General features: G+C 38.2%; 1 protein-coding gene across 1 annotated transcript in view; it reads left to right on the top strand.

Annotated features, from left to right (window-relative positions):
* The window catches only part of USH2A (usherin), a 2,188,359-nt gene that overhangs the window by 1,791,735 nt on the left and 373,206 nt on the right, over window positions 1-23,418 (top strand). The window contains exons 68-71 of the mRNA XM_053712759.1: window positions 1,428-1,590; window positions 4,933-5,416; window positions 5,477-5,705; window positions 6,257-6,503. Coding sequence (XP_053568734.1) covers window positions 1,428-1,590; window positions 4,933-5,416; window positions 5,477-5,705; window positions 6,257-6,503 — 1,123 coding nt within the window. The remainder of the gene's footprint in view (window positions 1-1,427; window positions 1,591-4,932; window positions 5,417-5,476; window positions 5,706-6,256; window positions 6,504-23,418) is intronic.

Raw genomic sequence — 23,418 nt, 5'->3', positions numbered from 1 at the left:
TGCCTTTTCACCTCTCAAGGGAGCATGGGACAAAGCACATTTTTACATAGAAGCATGAGGTTCTTAGGGCTCGATTTATCAAAGCCCTACGGCTGCAAGTTCTCACAAGAACTTGCTCGCCATAATTTAACAAACAGCGGTCACCAGACCGCCGCTTCCCTAACCTCTTTGCCACCTTTAAGGTGGCGAAATTCAATCTCCATGGTCAACTCCGACCGAGGAGATTGACAGCTCCTGCCCGCCCGTGATTGGCTGTGTGCTGGCAGGGCGCGGGATTGCACGCGAGTGCAAAATTGCGCTCATGTGCAATGGTGATTACCTGCAGGTAATTTGGCCCACCACAGGCGAGCTGAGGCGTACAGGGGCGCGTATATGCGCCCCTGTCCGCCTCAGCTTTGATAAATCTAGCCCTTAATGTCCATTTAAAAGTGCTCCCCCCCCTCTCTTTCTCTCTAATAAACGTAAAAAATACAGCGAGGATTTACTTTAATTTTTCAGGAACTGTATTAATTGAAATCCTTAAAGGGCCATAATATGGCCTTAATTTGATAGTAGAATCTGGAGTTTTGGGTAAAATGGTGCTTATAATAGAATATTTATTCTGAATTATACTATGACAAGGACACAACTCAAACAATATCCATATTATCAGCTTTCTCTTTTTTTTTCTTTAAATCTCTTTTTTTTCTTTAAAAAACCCCATCAAATACCAATATGGAATTACAAAACTTCTCTCTAAAAACCAAAATAATGTAAGGTGTAGTAACATATGTTTTTTATATAGTTAACATAATACGGTAGCAGTTTGCACTTTTTATATTTTATAATATCTTAGAGAAAAGTTATTCTGAAATTTAGATTTCTGGAACTAACCTCCAATTTTGTTTAGGCAAAAATGTCTCACTTATAAAAGAAATACAGAGTATAATGTAATATATAAACAAATATCTATAAGAAATGTCCTGAGAGAATTTAATTCAAAGAAGCATATCATTATTTTTCGAATATGCAGTAAAAAGTTTCAAACAGGACAAAAGTTCATTATAATCCAAAATATTAATAGTTAACAGTTGATTATGTTTGCCTAATAAAAGAAAGAAAAATCTTGCAAAGAGTTTTACGTGCCAACAATGACCTTGTCAGCAACCAAATAATCTTGATATGTATTCTCTGCATCCCTTTGGAGCCAGGGAAGTAATATTTATACCCTTTCTACGGCTTGTTGACATCATTAAGAGTGGTCACTAAACATAAACACTCTATTAACCTTGAGCTTAAGCTAACAAAATGTTTTTTAGTACCATCTCTATTTTTATATTTCTACTCAATTCATTGGAAACCTTTTTATTTATATATAGTATAAAAGCAAGAATAAATGGTACCAACATTACTTTTGTATATTATGTGTTTATCCTCTATTTTTATAGGTAGTTGTGGTGTAAGTGATAATGTGTGTGCCAGAACTGTTGAAGCAATTCCGGAGGACCTTAACCTCCCACATGTTATGGCACTTGGACCCAAAACTGTTAAGGTGCAATGGGCTCCACCTCTAAAGCCAAATGGGATAATCCACCAATATTTCATTCACAGGTAAACTTGTTAGTAAATATTATTGTAAATATTTCAGGAAAAGACATTAACCAGCCACAAACGTTAAGCTTTAACAGAGATGAAAGTCAAAATTAAACTTTTATGGTTCAAATAGAATATGACATTTTAAGATACTTTTCAGTTTAGGTCTATTAGCAAATGTACTTTGTTCTCTTGGTATTCTTTGTTGAAATGCATACCTAGGTAGGCTCAAGAGCACCAATACATGTTATGTCCCTTGAAAATCAATCATTACATTGTTTTAGCTACATATCTCAAAGGGATAGTCTAATCCAAAATAAACTTTCTTGATTCAGATAGAGAATGCAATTTTAAACAATTTTCCAATTTACTTTTATTACAAATGTATCTTTGTTCTCTTGGTATTCTTAGTTGAAAGCTAAACCTAGGAGGTTCATATGCTAATTTCGAAGTCCTTGAAGGCCGCCTCTTCTCTCAGGGCATTTTTACAGTTTTTCACCACTAGAGGGTGTTAGTTCATGTGTGTCATATGGATAACACTGTGCTCACGCACGTGGAGTTCCAGGGAGTCAGTTCTGATTGGCTAAAATGGATGTTTGTCAAAAGAACTGAAATAAGGGGGCAGTTTGCAGAGGCTTAGATACAAGGTAATAACAGAGGTAAAAAGTGTATTTATATAACTGTGTTGGTTATGCAAAACTAACAATAGGTAATAAAGGGATTATCTATCTTTTTAAACAATAACAATTCTGGTGTAGACTGTCCCTTTTTATTATGTATCATGACAAGTCTATGGTTCAATATTCTATACAAAGCATCTTAATAGCGTACCATACTTTTAATGTATCATTGCTCTCATAATACAAGTAGTAAGTTAAATGTTGCGCTTGAGTGCAATCCAAAATACTCTGTTAAATTTAGCGTTTTTTTAAGACCTAAATAAACCATTATTTTTAATAGTATAACACAGAACTAGCTAAATAACTCCACCACTTGCCCACCATCAGGTTAGCGCACCCTTGGCACAGAGCTTGAGCAATATGCCCCGATAGTGGTGAGGAATTTAGTGCACAAGTGCTATCTTATGCTGTTAGTGTGCCCTAGACTATTGTTTGAACGATAAAACAGTAACTTTGGACTTGTAATAGGAGTCCACACTAAGAAAAAACAGAATAGAAAATTATAAAAGTGTATAAATATAGTGTACATATTAGAATTATTTTAGATATTAGAAATATTACCCTACATCCTCGAATATCATGGTAAACATGAAATGAAGCAAGACACATTCTTTTCAAATGGATTTATTACATTTCAATTCTATCACTTCTTGAAATTATTTACTTTGGACTAGATTACAAGTGGTGAGGTAATTGTAGCACTCGAGTGATATCGTTTTTTCCCGGCTTTTTGCACACAACAGAAATAACTTGCGTATTATTAGTTGAAAGTAAACGTGTTGGGTCAAGCAATTGAATTTAATGCGTGATGGGTTATTGCAACTTGAGAGCTAGGGGGGTAGTTATCAAGCCGTCTACTTTTCTGACTTCGCCGGCCCAATACACCCGCCTAAGCTCGCCTACCTTCGCCGCCGCGGACCTTGAATACGTTTGCCTAAGTTATCAAAAAAAGCTGTCAAAAAGCTGCGGGGCGATGAGCAGCGGACTGTGAGAATTATCACTCATCCGATCTCGCTGCCCTTCGGCTTTTTCCCAGCTTTATTGCTAGCCTGTCACTAAGCACCCACACTAAACTACACTGTACTATCCCTATACCGGCGCCCCCGGAGCCCTCCGCAACTCAATAAAGTTACTAACCCCTAAACCGCCGCTCCTAGACCCTGCCACAACTCTTATAAATGTATTAACCCCTAAACCGCCGCTCCTAGACCCTGCCGCAACTCTTATAAATGTATTAACCCCTAAACCGCCGCTCCCGGACACCGCTGCCACCTACAGTATACCTAGTAACCCCTATCCTGCCCCCCCTACACCGTCGCCCTCTATAATAAAATTATTAACCCCTATCCTGCTGATCCCGCACCTCGCCGCAACTAAATAAATAGTTTAACCCCTAAATCGCCGCTCCCTGAACCCGCCGCAACCTATATTAAACCTATTAACCCCTATCCTGCCCCCCTACACCGTCGTCACCTATAATACATTTATTAACCCCTATCCTGCCCCCCCTACACCGTCGTCACCTATAATAAATTTATTAACCCCTATCCTGCCCCCCACTACACCGCCGCCACTGTAATAAAATTATTAACCCCTAAACCTAAGTCTAACCCTAACCCTAACGCCCCCCTAACTTAAATATTAATTAAATAAATCTAAATAATATTTCTATTATTAACTAAATTAATCCTATTTAAAACTAAATACTTACCTTTAAAATAAACCCTAATATAGCTACAATATAAATAATAATTATATTCTAGCTATCTTAGGATTTATTTTTATTTTACAGGCAAATTTCAATTTATTTTAACTAGGTACAATAGCTATTAAATAGTTATTAACTATTTAATAGCTTACCTAGCTAAAATAAACTGAAATTTACCTGTAAAATAAATCCTAACCTAAGGTATAATTACACCTAACACTACACTATACTTTAATAAATTATTCCTATTTAAAACTGAATACTTACCTGTAAAATAAACCCTAAGATAGCTACAATATAGGATGAAGCACTTATACAATAATCTCTTCCCTTCTTTTCTTTTTTGTTTCAGCTTTATATATATATATATATATATATATATATATATAAATAAAACCCGTTAACCCGTCGGGCTCTAACTTCAATTACGCTAAAGCGATCGCATTTGAACAGCGGTGATAAACCCCTTCGCTCATGCATAACTGTTACAGAGTCACTTGTAATCTTACAGATATCACACTGTGTAGTCTGGAAGTCTCATCTAAAAATGCCCAGATAGCAAATGTGTATCGCCTTTATCACGAACTCCATAGAAAACAATAGTCTGGAAGTCCACATGAGCCAAATGTTACATGTTATAGATGTATATATGCATGTGTATTCCAAACATGTATGCATTCAAATACCAGGGAAACAATAGGCAGTCTGGAAGTCTTAATATACATTTTCTTTGGGTTAGAAGTATTGTTATTTACAGTTGCAACAACCCTTCTTCTTAGAAGGTGCCAAAGACAACGTCTTGCTTTACAGCAAAAGGAAGAGATTATCCAGCAAAGACAATGTGTAAGGGTGCCAAGATTGTTTTTGCACCATTGTGGTCTTGAACCCAGAGGCTTGCGCATGAATGTGAGACCCACTCTCATGCATGAAAATAAGGAGTACTGTGAAAAATTTACTTATGTGCTTAACAAGTGCTCATTCGGTTGGGTATCTGCAACGGGACCTGGATGCCCAGAAGCAGGAGTTGACACGCTTGGAGAAAACCCTGAAGTCGTCATTATCGATGGATGACCTTAACAAACTGCTGACATCTGTGAAAACATCAATTGCAGAATTAAAATCTACAATCGAAAATAGGAAGAGGCAAAAATTCCAAAGAGACGAAGAAGATTATAGAAGTGGTAATGTATACCGCTGGACCCAAGATGATAACAGGAAGAAACCGGGCTCCAATAGATGGCGTAGACAGCGCTGCAAACGTAAGCCCGTCGTCATCAGCAAACGACTCCTCGGGGGACTCAGGAGGAAGTGGAGGAGAGGCGGCAGAAAACATCGCCGCAAACAAGACGGATACGGTTCGAAAAGTCTCCAAGTCACAGAGGGTAACCCGGAGCAGGAACATCCGCAACTAACGGTGAACATCTCGAGCCATGAATTAACAGACATTGAGAAAGAGGTATTGCAGAAAGGGCTGTCTTTTTGCCCTATAACACGATGTGACTTTTTTTCCTTGCAGAGGGACTTGCATGCCTTTTTTAGAAATATAAAGTTAAAGGCATTTTTTTCAAATCATGACAAAACCACTGTTAACCCTATAGGGGAAGGCAATTCACTATTGGGTAATAATAATCTTTTGCTGGATGTATTAAATCTGAGAAATAAGAGTTTGTTTACACCTAGTGTATATAACAACAGCATTGAAACATTTATACAACTAGTCCTTAAAGATATTGATGTGTTAAAAGGTAAATATAATAAATCTCCTATATACAAAAAGGGTGTTCAAGGAAATTTTACTAAAGAGGAAAGGCTGGCATTATCTAACCTTAAATCTAATAAAACTATCATTTGCAAGCCTGCCGATAAGGGCAGAGCCACTGTAGTGCTGGATAGGTCAAATTATATAAGGGAAATAGAATTAGAACTTCAGGACCAAGAGGTATATAAACTATTGGAGTATGACCCTTCTTTTATGATTAAAAGGGATCTTGGGAATTGCATCAATAGGGCAGTGTGTAATGGACTGATAACTTTAAAAGAACAAAAGTTTATTGTTCCAGAGACATTTTCTATACCAGTCCTTTACACACTGCCTAATATCCACAAGAACAGACAAACCCCTCCAGGACGCCCTATTGTGGCTAGTACCAACTAACCAATGTTTCTAAATATTTAGATAAAATCTTGAGACCCTTTGCTGTACAATCTATGTCGTATATTAAGGACACAGGTGATTTTATAGCAAAACTGGAATCTTTGGAATTACAATGTGATAAATCAATTATCTTTTCCTTAGATGTCACATCTTTGTACACATCAATCACACATGAGAGTGGGCTAGGAGCTATGAGACAAGCTATTTTCACTAGCAATAGTTTTACTGATTTTCAGTGTGAATTTATCCTAGAATTGTTACAAATGGTCCTCTACTGCAATTCTTTCCTCTTTCAGGATTCATTTTACATCCAATGCCAAGGCACTGCAATGGGGTCCAATGTCGCCCCCACATATGCCAATGTCTTCATGAATATCTATAAGGAGAGGTTTGTATATACCCACAGAGCATTCCTACAACATAGGATATGCTGGTTTAGATATATAGACGACATATTTGGCATATGGGGGGGCGACATGGACTCCTTACTTGGATTTGTAGCTGACCTAAATATCTCTACCAGACACATTAAATTAAAACTAGTGAGTAGTGAGGAATTGATAGATTTCCTTGACACAACTGTGTATAAAAAAGATGGGAAATTGCTAGTTGACTTTTATAGGAAAGATAGTCACAGAAACAGTCTGTTAAAATACGAGAGTGCTCACTATCCTCCTTTGATCAATAGCCTCCTTAAAAGTCAACTGCTCAGGGTAAAAAAGATTGTGTCTGAGGTCTTGGCACAGACCAGATTAAAGGAAATGGGTAACCTCTTCTTACAAAGAGGTTATCCAAAGCCACTAGTTGAACAACAGATTAGAGAGATTGGGAATGTGTCTAGGACATCTATCTTAAAGGGTGACTATAGTAATAAAAAGAGGAAAGATAAAGATAAGGATAAGCGAATGATTTTTGTATCTCAGTTTAACCCTTTGAGTGATAAAATAACTAAGATCATTAGGAAACACTGGTCTATATTAAGGGATTTGAACCCTAACATTGTTGAATTTCAGGAGGTACCCATGCCCGCCTACCGGCGGTGTAAGAACATAAAAGATGTTCTTATTAAAGCTGATGTAGGGTCCAAGAAGAAAAATGTTCAAACTTTTTTTGTCTACCCCTAAAGTAGCCTGTTTTCCCTGTTTGGGATGCTGCAATTGTAGCAACATCATAAAAGGAGATCACTTTTTACATCCCCTTAATGGGAGAAAGTATAGAATTCCAGGTTATTTTACTTGTAATTCTGAGTACATTATATACCTCATTAAGTGTCCTTGTTTGAAAATTTATATTGGAGAATCTACCAGAAGGGTTAGAGACAGGATCAATGAACATAAATCTAATATACGTTGTGGCAATAGGGATGCTCCTGTCTCTAACCACTTCTTACAAGCAGGACACAATATATCCCAACTCAGATATCAAATAATTGAACAAATTAAAAAAACCTAGGAAGGGGGGTGATAGACAGAGAATGTTAAAGTGTAGAGAAACATTTTGGATCTACACTTTGCAATCTCTGGCTCCACTTGGTATGAACAAAGAAATAGACTGGAGTGTTACCTTGTGATTTATGCCTAGATATTTTCCTAAATCTGTACTTACAATGTAAATAGTTTGTGTTAATGTGTATAAAACTTAATGCTAAGCATTGTGTTACAAATAATTTATTTATATTCTTCTAGGTCTCTGAGTATTAGACGTGATGGCCTTTTCTCACCACTAGATGGAGCTGTGAATTTTTGAATGTTTGCATCTGATTGCTAATAATAATTAATATACACCTGTAATAGGTAATAGTCTCCTCCCCAGTTGGGTATATAGGTGTGGTTGTTAGGCCTTGTTTGTATCTCACATGATTAAGGTCTTTTGACCGAAACGTCGTGCTGTGTATCTGTTGATGTCCCAATAAAACTACTTTGAACTACAGTCGTTGTGGTGCTGTTCCTTCTTTGGAAATTGTCTTGAAGCTGTAACAGACCGTGAGATTTTGCAACGGTTATGATGTGCAGCATGTCATGGGCCGCCACCAGTACTGTGTGCTGTCTGTTTTTTTTTTCTTGACAGCCTCCCTTTCACAATCCTCTTGATGTCAGAAAAACACTTTTTACAGGAATTTATATATTTGGGAACAATTCCTTGAGCGACACTTCTTCACTTATTTTGTTCCAGAGCTCCTTTTTACGCACACCTGAGATTTGGTTGGCCCCTTTTCTAATTATGTAGTCATATGACTGCAGTATATGGCCTACTGAAACTACATTCTGCTGGTAGAAGAATTGCATATTATGGCTAGATTTAGTGCGTCCAGCAGCTGCCATAATTGGACTTCTAATAAGCATTTTGTGACACAAAACAAAATAAAAATTGAAATGTACTTGCACCCACTTTTATATATGTCACACTGCATGCTGGAACAACTTTTAGAATGTATGTGTCGCTTCTCCATCTATCAGGCCTAATTTGACAAGAAGATATCCGGAGCTAATTCTGATACATTTTGGCGTTAGACACTAATTCGGAGGTCTTGAAGTGATGTGTTCTCATATACGCTGACTTCTTCTTTTTCAAGCTTTAATAAATGGACTGATTTGTGTGAAAATTAATAGCTTGTATATTTGCATGAAAATTATGAAAAAGCTTTGTACATTTGTGTTGAACCATTTAGAAGGTTCTGGGACAGATTAAGTGGCATGCTATTAAGTGATTTTGCAAACAGGGGCCACTTTCCAGGGTTGTCTGGGAATCTATTGGTAAGCAGGGTCCTCTTTCCCGAAGGTCCTGGCGAGCATGGGTCACTTTTCCAGATCACCTAGGAGCCTATTGGCTACAGGGGACACTTTCCCAGGGAGCCTTGTAACATATTGGCATGCAGAGGCAACTTTCCCAGGAGGGCTGGGAGCCTATTGGGGAGCAGGGGCTACTTTCGGAGGGTGTTTGGGAGCATATTGGCAAGCAGAGGTGACTTTCCCAAGTAAATTGGGAGCCTATTGACAAGCAGGGGCCACTTTTCTGGGGTATATGGGAGTCTATTGGCAAACAGGGGCCACTTTTTGCAAGCAAGGGCCACTTTTCCGGTTCCTTGGAGCCTATTGGCAAGCAGGGGACATTTTCTCAGGAGGTCTTAGGAACTTATTGGCAAGCAGAGGCCACTTTCTCAAGGTGCCTGGGACCCTATTGGTGAGCAGAGGCCACTTTTCCAGGGTGCCTTGGCTTTGAGAACTGTGCAAAGCTTATTTGACTTTCTGAATAATTTGACTTTCTGAATAATTTGACTTTCTGAATAATTTGACTTTCTGAATAATTTGACTTTCTGAATAATTTGACTTTCTGAATAATTTGACTTTCTGAATAATTTGACTTTCTGAAAATGATTTGCCTGAAAAGTAGTTAGACAAAAGGCTTTTGCCTAGGCAAATGGTTTTTAAAGCTTAAACAAAGTTTCAAAAACTATTCGCCTAGACAAAAGTTATTTGCCTGAAATTACTATTTGCCTACCACATATATAGAATGTAGCCCTTTCCATTCAAATACCTTGTCATATAACATATGCCTTTTAATATTTCTAGGAATATTGTTATTAGATAGCATACACATGAGTGTAACACTTTATTTTAATGTATGTATGTTGAGTTTGGTGCAACGTTTTTATAGCCCTAACCTTTTACGCGAGGACTTCAGTTGTGCTTACCAGGCGAGCCCAAATTTAGTTTATGCTTGTGTTTACTTTCAAATTGTAATATGAGCTCAAGTTAGGGCAGACACGACATTAGCCCACCATTTGTAATCTAGCCCTCTATCTTTGTGTGAAAATCAAGGTATTTTTATGAAATATATTACAAACAACAATTATGAATGTATGTATAAACAAATGTTGAATTGTTAACTTTTATGCTATAGTTGTATAATAGTTGAATTTTATGATGAAACCACTACATATTCTTATTCAAATTCATCCCTTTACATTCTATGGCCTAGATTTGGAGTTTGGCGGTAGATGGGCTGTTAACGCTCCGCTGGCTTTTTTCTGGCCGCACCATAAAATTAACTCTGGTATCGAGAGTTCAAAAAAATGCTGCGTTAGGCTCCAAAAAAGGAGCGTAGAGCATTTTTACCGCAAATGCAACTCTCGATACCAGAGTTGCTTACGGACGCGGCCAGCCTCAAAAACGTGCTCTTGCACGATTCTCACATAGGAAACAATGGGGCTGTTTGAGCTGAAAAAAAAACTAACACCTGCAAAAAAGCAGCGTTCAGCTCCTAACGCAGCCCCATTGTTTCCTATGGGGAAACACTTCCTACGTCTGCACCTAACACCCTAACATGTACCCCGAGTCTAAACACCCCTAACCTTACACTTATTAACCCCTAATCTGCCGCCCCCGCTATCGCTGACACCTGCATTATATTATTAACCCCTAATCTGCCGCTCCGTAAACAGCCGCAATTTACATTATCCCTATGTACCCCTAATCTGCTGCCCCTAACACCGCCGACCCCTATATTATATTTATTAACCCCTCAACGTCGCCTCCACCTGCCTACACTTATTAACCCCTAATCTGCCGAGCGGACCGCACCGCTACTATAATAAATGTATTAACCCCTAACCCGCCTCACTAACCCTATCATAAATAGTATTAACCCCTAATCTGCCCTTCCTAACATCGCCGACACCTAACTTCAATTATTAACCCCTAATCTGACGACCGGAGCTCATCGCTACTATAATAAATGGATTAACCCCTAAAGCTAAGTCTAACCCTAACACTAACACCCCCCTAACTTAAATATAATTTAAATCTAACGAAATTAATTAACTCTTATTAAATAAATTATTCCTATTTAAAGCTAAATACTTACCTGTAAAATACATCCTAATATAGCTACAATATAAATTATAATTATATTATAGCTATTTTAGGATTAATATTTATTTTACAGGTAACTTTGTAATTATTTTAACCAGGTACAATAGCTATTAAATAGTTAAGAACTATTTAATAGTTACCTAGTTAAAATAATAACAAATTTACCTGTAAAATAAATCCTAACCTAAGTTATAATTAAACCTAACACTACCCTATCAATAAATTAATTAAATAAACTACCTACAATTACCTACAATTAACCTAACACTACACTATCAATAAATAAATTAAATACAATTGCTACAAATAACTACAATTACATAAACTAACTAAAGTACAAAAAATAAAAAAGAACTAAGTTACAAAAAATAAAAAAATATTTACCAACATTTGAAAAATATTACAACAATTTTAAACTAATTACACCTACTCTAAGCCCCCTAATAAAATAACAAATTAAAAAATTGGCTGATCGGAACAGCCAATAGAATGCGAGCTCAATCTGATTGGCTGATTGGATCAGCCAATAGGATTGAACTTGATTCTGATTGGCTGATTCCATCAGCCAATCAGAATATTCCTACCTTAATTCCGATTGGCTGATAGAATCCTATCAGCCAATCGGAATTCGAGGGACGCCATCTTGGATGACGTCCCTTAAAGGAACCGTCATTCGTCGGGAGACAACGGAAGAAGAGGATGGATCCGCGTCGGCTGCTTCAAGATGGACCCGCTCCGCACCGGATGGAAGAAGATCGAAGATGCCGCTTGGAGAAGATGTTTGCCGGTCCGGCTGTCCTCTTCTTGCCGGATAGGAGGAAGACTTTGGAGCCTCTTCTGGACCTCTTCAGCACCGGATGCCAGGACGGATCGGTGATACCTGGATGGTGAAGACAAGGTAGGAAGATCTTCAGGGGCTTAGTGTTAGGTTTATTTAAGGGGGGTTTGGGTTAGATTAGGGGTATGTGGGTGGTGGGTTGTAATGTTGGGGGGGGGTATTGTATGTTTTTTTTTACAGGCAAAAGAGCTGATTTTCTTGGGGCATGCCCCGCAAAGGGCCCTGTTCAGGGCTGGTAAGGTAAAAGAGCTTTTACATTTATTAATTTAGAATAGGGTAGGGAATTTTTTATTTTGGGGGTCTTTGTTATTTTATTAGGGGGCTTAGAGTAGGTGTAATTAGTTTAAAATTGTTGTAATATTTTTCAAATGTTGGTAAATATTTTTTTATTTTTTGTAACTTAGTTCTTTTTTATTTTTTGTACTTTAGTTAGTTTATGTAATTGTAGTTATTTGTAGCAATTGTATTTAATTTATTTATTGATAGTGTAGTGTTGGGTTAATTGTAGGTAATTGTAGGTAGTTTATTTAATTAATTTATTGATAGGGTAGTGTTAGGTTTAATTATAACTTAGGTTAGGATTTATTTTACAGGTAAATTTGTTATTATTTTAACTAGGTAACTATTAAATAGTTAACTATTTAATAGCTATTGTACCTGGTTAAAATAATTACAAAGTTGCCTGTAAAATAAACATTAATCCTAAAATAGCTACAATATAATTATAATTTATATTGTAGCTATATTAGGATGTATTTTACAGGTAAGTATTTAGCTTTAAATAGGAATAATTTATTTAATAAGAGTTAATTAATTTCGTTAGATTTAAATTATATTTAAGTTAGAGGGGTGTTAGTGTTAGGGTTAGACTTAGTTTTAGGGGTTAATCCATTTATTATAGTAGCGATGAGCTCCGGTCGTCAGATTAGGGGTTAATAATTGAAAGTAGGTGTCGGCGATGTTAGGGAGGGCAGATTAGGGGTTAATACTATTTATGATAGGGTTAGTGAGGCGGATTAGGGGTTAATTACTTTATTATAGTAGCGGTGCGGTCCGCTCGGCAGATTAGGGGTTAATAAGTGTAGGCAGGTGTCGGCGACGTTGAGGGGGGCAGATTAGGGGTTAATAAATATAATATAGGGGTCGGCGGTGTTAGGGGCAGCAGATTAGGGGTACATAAGGATAACGTAGGTGGCGGCGCTTTGCGGTCGGCAGATTAGGGGTTAATTATTGTAAGTAGCTGGCGGCGACGTTGTGGGGGGCAGGTTAGGGGTTAATAAATATAATACAGGGGTCGGCGGGGTTAGGGGCAGCAGATTAGGGGTACATAAGTATAACGTAGTTGGCGGTCGGAAGATTAGGGGTTAAAAAAATTTAATCGAGTGGCGGCGATGTGGGGGGACCTCGGTTTAGGGGTACATAGGTAGTTTATGGGTGTTAGTGTACTTTAGGGTACAGTAGTTAAGAGCTTTATGAACCGGCGTTAGCCCAGAAAGCTCTTAACTCCTGCTATTTTCCTGCGGCTGGAATTTTGTCGTTAGAGCTCTAACGCTCACTTCAGAAACGACTCTAAATACCAGCGTTAGAAAGATCCCATTGAAAAGATAGGATACGCAATTGACGTAAGGGGATCTGCGGTATGGAAAAGTTGCGGCTGAAAAGTGAGCGTTAGACCCTTTAATCACTGACTCCAAATACCGGCGGTAGCCTAAAACCAGCGTTAGGAGCCTCTAACGCTGGTTTTCACGGCTACCGCCGAACTCTAAATCTAGCCGTATGATTTTTCTGCCTATACCTTCTAGTAACCCTTACTTCTTCCCAGGATTATTTTTCTCTACTCCCACCCATATTTCTCTCGTTTTATATATATATATACTGTATATATATATATATATATATATATATATATATATATATATTTGAAACCAAACAGATCGCACTCCAGGCATATATAAGCAACAAGCCAGGGTGCAGCAAACAGGAATCAATAGTAGAAAGCAAAGTGCACTCCAATGGGAATCTTTTTCAAATACAGTCACTTTATTGTGAACACCGAAAACGTTCACAATAAAGTGACTGTATTTAAAAAAGATTCCCATTGGAGTGCACTTTGCTTTCTACTATATATATATATATATATATATATATATATATATATATATATATATATATATATCGTGTTATCTCTTGCAATTGTGAATTACCATACAATTCTAATGTCACATTGCATAAATGATCTCTGGAATTAAAGGGACTGCCAGCCCTAAAACTTACCATGTAACGCATACAAACGCTACTATGCATTTCAAATTTGAGCTGTAGGTCCCTTTAAGTAGCATACATTTGTTGGCATTGGTTTTGCAGTTATAAAAATTGTGCGGATATCAGAATATTAAACTGAACAAATAGCTTATTTCATTCTTATTTTCTGATTTAGAATATTAATGAACAAATAACAATAATGAACATGTTTTGGTTCTCCAGCAATTACATTTTGTTGTGTAAATTGCATGTGTTCTTGAAAAAGCGCTTTTCTCCCTGTATAATACAAATTACATGAGAAGGCTATGGGGCATATTTATCAAACTCCTTATTGAGCTTGATGCCCCTTGGAGACTCGCAGGAAACAGAAGTTATGAAGAAACGGTCTAAAGACCACTGCTCCATAACTGGTCTGCCTGCTCTGAGGCCGCGGACAGAAATCAACCCAATCGAATACGATCGGGTTGATTGACACCCCCTGCTAGCGGCCGATTTGCCACGAATCTGCAGGGGGCAGCATTGCACCAGCAGTTCACAAGAACTGCTTGTGCAATGATAAATGCAGACTGCGTATGCTGTCAGCATTTATCGATGTGTGGCGGACATGATATGCTACTTCGTATCATGTCCGCTCGCACATTGCTAAATATGCCCCTATATCAAGATCCTATAATGAATAGAAAACAAAATAAAGTATCTCTAAAGCCAAATATGAGTCTACAAACACTTGGTTGGTGTTGTAAGTAAACCAAATAATTACTACTGCTTTTCTATAGCAGCCACATAGGGAAAAATATCAGGAAACATAATGCAGACAAGTTACGTCAGTGAAAAATACTGTAAATTGAATTTGACAGCATTTGATGGCATTTGATTATTCCAGTCACAGCCAAACAATGATATAAAGAGTAATATGAAACAAAATGTGTTACTGCCTAGCAGACTCAAAAGCAATAAACTTTCTTCCAGTGTGACACAATCACTTCACAATCATAATTGTAGCCTGTTTGATACCTCTGAGTACAGCAGAAGGGCACTGACTGACACAGATACATTTTGTTTTTTATTTCAAGTGAAATGAAAATGGCGCACTGGGGCGCCAGATACAATCATTATATTCACCTACATAAGCATGAATCACTTGGCAGTTATTCCAGCTGAAGTTTAAATGTGCTTAGACAACAACAATATTAAATCTTTCTTTGATAGCTGCATAAAATCAAGAATTTGTAGGGAAGAGAATCAAATGCGACTACATCTTTTTTATTTATTCAATTGCGCTATGTTTGCCATATCCTAACAGCAACAAGTCGGCAAAAAGATCATGGGGAGATAATACATATGACTATTTTTTTTTTTTAAATTGAAATCCCAGTCTTTCTGAAATGGTTCATGTTTATGCCCTATAATGCATAGTCTTTAAATAAGTCTAATATAAGTTAAAATGCAAAAACAATACCCACATTTATGTGATCTTCTAAAATATGTTTAAATACAGATTTAGGAATATGTACTGGCAAACCTCAATTGTTTCAGAAAAATGATAGTCATTATCAAAGTGATATCCTGGCAATCACAGCAGAGATGTAGTTGGACATTTAAAATGTACCGTATGTATCTAATACCCAATAAATAATGTATACTATGGTACAGCGTTTTGAAAATGAATTTGTATTTAAAGTGACACAGATCGACTTGCTCAACATCAATGTATTATAAATAGAAAGAGCTAATATTTTATAGTGCATGTAAGGTTAACGATAAGAGAGGCTTTTAGCTGCGTTGCATTTTCAAGGATACTTGTTTAATTGACATCTCAGCAACTCAATGTTAAAGATATACCACAGAGTTTTTTGTTTACATCAGCAGCTGTGGAGCCCCTTATTCTTTTTATTTTCTGGTAAATCTTGGACTAGTAAGAAATTGCAGTGGGCAAATTAGTAATATGGCTTTGAGGGGACTAGTAATATTCACAAACAGTACTGGTGTCTTTAAAATTGGGTATAGAATGGGGATTGCACAATGGTGACTTTTATAGGAACCTCTTATATTATGTTTCCATCAGCACCACTGCTAAACCATCTGATTACATATTTTAATTTGTCAGGATGGGTAGACTGTGCTTCATTTGTCTATGGCTATGTGGTCCCTTTATTTATTTCTATTGGTTTTTAAAGCACTGTTTCCATTTTGGCATGTAAAAATTTTTTGACTGTGAAATAATAGCAGACAGCTGCCAGTACCCAAGATGGCCACCAATAAGGCAGATGGGGAGGGTTAGAGAGCTGTTTTGGGGGGATCAGGGAGGTTGGGGGCTAAGGGGGGATGCTACACCACAGCATATGTAAATATGCTAAAAAAAAATAAAAAAAAAATTAAAAACCTTTTATTTTAGTACTGGCAGACTTTCTGCCAGTACTTAAGATGGCCGGGACAATTGTGGGGTGGGGGAGGAAAGGGAGCTGTTTGGGAGGGATCAGGGGGTCTGATGTGTCAGGTGGGAGGCTGATCTCTATACTAAAGCTAAAATTAACCCTGCAAGCTCCCTACAAACTACCTAATTAACCCCTTCACTGCTAGCCATAATACACATGTGATGCGCAGCAGCATTTAGCGGCCTTCTAATTACCAGAAAGCAACGCCAAAGTCATATATCTCTGCTATTTCTGAACAAATGGGATCCCAGAGAAGCATTTACAACCATTTGTGCCATAATTGCACAAGCTGTTTGTAAATAATTTCAGTGAGAAACCTAAAATTGCTAAAACATTTAAGTTTTTTTTAAATTTGATCGCATTTGGCAGTGAAATGGTGGCATTAAATATACCAAAATGGGCCTAGATCAATACTTTGGGTTGTCTACTACACTACACTTAAGCTAAAATTAACTCTACAAGATGCCTACATGCTCCCTAATTAACCCCTTCACTGCTGGGCATAAAACACGTGTGGTGCGCAGTGGCATTTAGCAGCCTTCTAATTACCAAAAAGCAACGCCAAAGCCATATAAGTCTGCTATAATGGCATGTCTGGCACACAGTGTTGGGGCAAGGGTCCATCTGACCACTGATACCTGGTCTGCAAAGCATGGTCAGGGCAGGAATATCACCTACACTGCGCACTGTGAAGCGGGCGTAACCCTTACACTACCTGATCGATACAACATCATACCTGATGTTTTAAAGCACGTTATTCCAAACAATTTAGGAATGTTAGGTGATTTATGCCCTTTATGGATTAAAACCAGACTCTGCATCAACGATGTAATTTTCCATGGGAGTTTTGCCATGGATCCCCCTCCGGCATACCACAGTCCAGGTGTTAGTCCCCTTGAAACAACTTTTCCATCACTATTGTGGCCAGAAAGAGTTCCTGTGGGTTTTAAAATTCGCCTGCCTATTGAAGTCTATGGCGGTTCGCCCGTTTGCAAACTTTTGCGGAAGTTCGCATTCGCCGTTCGCGAACTCAAATTTTTAGGTTCGCGACATCACTATCTACAAACTTAAATTTAAAAAAAAAATGATAGTACAGCCAAGTTGTGAGTCATGTGTTGCGATTGAGCTTAGCACAAACCAGCACTAAAAATTTTAGTACGACTTCAGACTTAGGGGCCCATTTATCAAATGTCTTTCGGACCTGATAGGACAGTGCGGATCAGGTCCTCAAGACATCGCTGAATGCGGAGAGCAATACGCTCTCCATATTCAGCATTGCACCAGCAGCTCACAAGAGCTGCTGGTGCAACGCCGCCCTCTGCAGACTCGCTGCCAATCGGCCGCTAGCAGGGGGGTGTCAATCAACCCGAACGTACTCGATCGGGTTGAATTCCGGCGATTCCTGTCTGCCTCATCAGAGCAGGCGGACAGGGTTATGAAGCAGCGGTCTTTAGACCGCTGCTTCATAACTGCTGTTTCTGGCGAGTCTGAAGACTCGCCAGAAACACGAGCCCACAAGCTCCGTTCGGAGCTTGATAAATGGGCCCCTAAAGTAAAGTGTTATGGCTAGAATAAAAGTGTAACAACACATGTCAATCATATTAAAATAAAGTATTACGCTAATATTAAATGTAAAGTAAAAGTTTATTGTTGAAAAAAATGTATAACATTTTTTAAAGGGATATGATGGAAATGGTGAATGACAAAGGGCCAGATTACAAATGAAGTGGTATTTAATGCTCGCGCACACTTACTCCGCTAGGACTAAGCTTTTTGTGCGCATCTGGTGGGGCTCGTATTACGAGTTTAAAGTAAAAAGTTTTTGCTTGCGTGCTAACCCGGTGCACGAAAAAAGCAGAAGTTAGAATAGCATGACCGTGTTATTGTATTCCCCATATAAGTCAATGGATCAAAAAAAGTGAAAAAAAACTAACACCCCATTCGCATAAAAACCAGATTGCATATTCTCAAGTGCGCTAACCGGACATGAAAATATTAATATTTCTTATCCTGATGTTCTTCATATAGCATAATATTCTCTAGTTATTCATAAATACATATATCTACATACAACCCTAACTATGAAAAAGTTGCGACAGTGTAGAAAATACAAGAAAACAAACAAAAGGAGTCATTTGAAAAAAAATGTCACCCTGTACTATAGTGAAAATACATTATTAACAACATTATTTGATTTTTTTACTTCAGAATTTAATGTATTTTTTAAAATATACTCTATTTCAAATATAATGACTGCAACACACTCCAAAAAAGTTTGGACAGTCGACTGTTTACCAATGTGTAACATCACCTTTCCTTTTAATAACACATATTAAGTGTTTGGACACTGAAGACACAGCACGTGGAATATTCCCCCATTCATCCATTATGCATGTTTTTAGATGCACAACTGTAGGGGCCTTCGTTGCCTTATTTTGCTCTTCATAATGCGCCACACATTCTCAATCAAAAACAGATCAGTACTGGAGGCAGGCCATGCTAGCACCCGCACTCTCTACTTATGCAACCATGCGCTTGTAATCTGGGAAGAATGTGGTTTGGCGTTGTCCTGATGGAAAATGCAGGGACGTCCCTGGAAAAGTTTTATCAAAGTCTGGCGGACATTATACGTTGTAGCGTATCATGTACGCCAGACATTGCTGAATGCCGACAGGATTTAACATTGCACAAGCAGTTCTAGTGAACTGCTTGTGCAATGCCGCCCCCTGCAGATTCGTGGCCAATCGGCCGCTAGCAAGCGGTGTCAATCAACCCGATTGTTAGATCGGGCGGATTGATGTCTGCAGCCTCAAAGGCAGTGGACAAGTTAAGGAGCAGCGTTCTTAAGACCGTTGCTTTATAAATGCTGTTTCTGGTGAGCCTGAAGGCTTGTGTGGAAACAGGGGCATCAGGGGCCATTCGGCCCTTGATAAATCGGCCCCGATGTCTGGATGGCAACTTATGTAACTCCAAAATGTAAACATATCTTTCTGCATTAATGGTGCCCTCATAGATGTGCAAGTTACCCATGCCATGGGCACTGACACATCCCCATACCATGATAGACGTTGGCTTTTGGACCTGACGCTGATAACAGCTTGGATGGTCCTTTTCCTCTTTTGCCCGGAGAACACGAAGGCTGTTTTTTTCCAAAAACTATTTGAGATGTTGACTCGTCGGACCACAAAACATGATTCCTCTGTGCTACTGTCCATCTTACATGAGACCGAGCCCAGAGAAGTCAGCGGCGCTTCTGAACAGTGTTGATGTATGGTTTCTGCTTTGCATAGTAAAGCCTTAAGTTGCATCTGTGGATGAAGTGGTGAATGGTGTTGACTGACAAAGGTTTACCAAAGTATTCCAGAGCCCATGTCAGGACATCCATTAAAGACTGGTTTTTGAGACAGTAATGTCTAAGGTATAGGGCATCACTCGCATTTCAGAAGTGGTTTTTAGCCTTGCCCATTTCTCACTGAGATTTGACCGGATTCCTTGAATCTTTTAATTATATTGTGCACTGTAGAAGGTAAAATGCCCCAAATCCTACCGATTTGTCTTTGGGGAATGCTGTTCTAAAAGTGTTGGATTATTCGCTGACGCATCTGTTGGCAGATTGGCTTCAATCTTTACTTGCACTTGAAGGACTAGGCCTTTTTTGGAGGCTCCTTATATACTATGATTACACAACTACCTCACCTGTTTCATATCACCTTCTTATTTCAACTTGTAACATCTCTGTTAGTCCTAAATTGCCCCTGTCCCAACTTTTTTGGAACATGTTGCAGTCATCAGATTTTAAATATGTGTATATTTTCAAAAATACATTAAATTTACAAAGTAAAACATCAACAATGTGTTAATAATGTGTTTTCAATATAGTGCAGGGTGAATTGAGCTTTCAAATGACTCTTTTAGCATTTTCCATACTGTCCCAACTTTTTCGGAATTGGGGTTAAGCATGTTTGATGTCCCTTTGTGTGTCTTAAAAGACACTCTAGTACGTAGTAGTGTACTTGATCAACATTATCCCAATGAGAACCTGAATAATAAATGAGGATTCAACTACTCATTAAAAAGATAGCATTCAAGTCTCATTTCTCTAAGTGACGAAGAGAACGAGCCATTGAATGCATAATAGCCCCACCCCTGCTTCATATAAAAATCTTCCTGGTATTCAATAGAGCAGGTGATGCCCTGCATCCTAGATAGAAATTTGAATCAAGAGCTCCCCTTTCAATTGATGGGTCACTTGTCCCTCTAGGTTAAACAAGGGCTGTTTTTAGGGTCAATCTTCTGTATCATGCAGGATGTACTTCAGTCACTTGGAGAGCAGTGGAAAAGGCAGTTTTTAGATTTAAAATTGCCTGGAACATAGATAAAATAAATAATGAAAGTGTATTGCATAGTTTGTTTGACAGTTTGTTATTTTACTGGATATAATGAAACAGTGTATGGCAGAATACATTATGCATTCTAAGTTCTAGATTATTTAGCGCCCCCGCTTGCACATTAACTTCTCTAGAAGGAGACATTTTGCTTATGTTGGGTTGTACTCGTATTACAAGTTTAAAGTAAAAAATTAAAGCGCAAGCAAAAATCTTACATGTGTATTCTCCAGTATTCTTCAATGGAGTGTGAAAGCTAAAACAAAACTAGCACCGGTACTCACATGCTGACCCAACAGGAGTTATTAACAGTTCACTTTCAAATGTTTGAACATACAGAACAATATACTTTATATATATATATATATATATATATATATATATATATATATATATATATATACCTGTATGTCTATTTGTATTAATTTTTTGAAATATTTTATTTGTAATATTTTTTTTTTTTTATTATTATTTATATTTTATTGAGAGTCAATACACAAAATTACAGGTACCTACATGTCAGTGTGATACATAGAAGTCTATCCAAAGTCTTGATCAACTGAAGATGGAAACTAAGAAACTCTAGATCAAATTAAACAATATCAGAGTAGCTTCTATACACTAATGATATACAACTTTACAAGTAGAAATAACATAGAAAAATATAAAAAATGCCACCATAGATTTTGGTCAGTTGAGTCATAAAGTTGAGAACTCTACTAGTTGTCTAGTCTGTACCTAAACCATAGAAACAAATATAAAACATGGAGGGTAGGTCAGGAGGTATACATTAACAGACCACTGCCTGCAAGTGCTGAGAGTAGGCACATCAACTGCTGTGGACAACAAAGGTCTCTGTGGATCTGGTCTGGCAACACCAAGCTGCTGAAGCCTCCGCAGCGCTACTCTGCTTGTGAAACTCACTAAACCACGTTCAGCTCCAACCATTGATACGGTTCCCCACTACAAGCTATTCGCCTCCTCTGTCGACTCACCATACGGCGCACTCAGCTCCACTATGTTTGTGCTTGGATGAGTTTTGTTTTTCTGTAGGGTATGAGAAGGCTTTTCAGCTTTATTTACAGTAGGTGTTTGGGTGAGGTGTGCGAGAGGTTCAGTAGGTAGGTCTAGTAAAGGCTGCAACTCACATTTTGCATTAGCACAGACACCTTTTAGAGGGATATATTCTTCCTCGAATACTGCATGGAGCCTAGAGAAATGAGCATCCAGCATGGCTTCCACTTCCCTCAGGATTAGTGTAGTATCTAGCACCATATTGAAGGTCCAATGCGTGATGTCTAAGCAGATGTGCGTCTCTTGTCCCAGAAGGTACTATATTATTAGCTGTAGCAAAGGTATTAAGAGCTTTTCCCCCTATTTTCCAGTGATATTGGTTTCAATACATTATATAGCAGCATTAAATATCTGCTCCATAACCCAATTTTCTGAGGAGGGTATTTTCCAGCAGCCCCAGCTACTGATATGGTCAGTCTCACAGAGAATGGCGACCATGTTGTAGCTCAACTGAAGAGATTAGGCTGTCAGCAGTCTAGTGATCTCCCCGGCTCCTCAGACACTTCCAAGGTACTTCATTGGATATTGAAGCTTACATTTTAAACCAATAGATTTGATTTAGGCCCTAAAAGTTAGATTAGAGCCGGGAGTTCCCCTTTGATGCATCCTGCGAATTCGACTATAGGCCCTGCCCCTATATGTAATATTTTAATAACACACATTGACGTTAGCAATTCTTCATGTGCCCTAACCAGACTGTGTTAGTCCCAAATTGTGAACCCCAATATTTTACATTCCTATGTTCTTCACATAGAAAATAATGTACTTTTTATTATATATATATATATATATATATATATTAATGTTCATGTACAATACATATCTAAACCTGTCAGGTACTTATCCATGGCAGAAATGCCACTCCTGGATCTGGAGAGATGCCGAAGCCTGCCTTCCCGGCCTTGGCATTCCACATGGAGTAACATCAGTGCTAGGTTTCTATTGCTTCTGCTGCTGTCTTTTCCTAGGTGTGAATGGCCTAGATTTAAAGGGATCATGTCCTAATTACCGGAACTCCCACATGGAGGTCTCAGCTATGGGAGTACCTTTAAAAGCTCACTCAGTCTATCACTCTGGGCCGAGTTATTGTGGAAACAACCCTGTTCCTGAGTTTTGGTAAAACACCTTGTCACTAAGTTAAGCATACTTACCATATACTTGCGTATGTTCATCTTGTTCCAGAAAGCCAAGCTTACTTACTTTGTACCTGTGTATGCTCAACTTGTTTCTGAAAGTCAAGCATACTTACCTTGTACCTGAGTATGCTAACCTTGTTCCTGAAAACCAAGCATGCCTAACTGGTATCCTGTGACAGTCTCACCAACAGTATCTGCTGGGTATCCTGTGCCTGCTGAGTCTCCTGTGTCTGCTATACCAGTGACAGCTTTTCTCAAACCAACTGTGCCTGTTGTTCATGCCTGGTATCCTGTGACAGTCT

Source organism: Bombina bombina, chromosome 4 (genome assembly GCF_027579735.1).
Source record: "Bombina bombina isolate aBomBom1 chromosome 4, aBomBom1.pri, whole genome shotgun sequence".
NCBI lineage: Eukaryota > Metazoa > Chordata > Amphibia > Anura > Bombinatoridae > Bombina > Bombina bombina.
The sequence above is the reverse complement of the archived record's forward strand: the minus strand, read 5'-3'. Positions and strand labels throughout refer to the sequence as shown.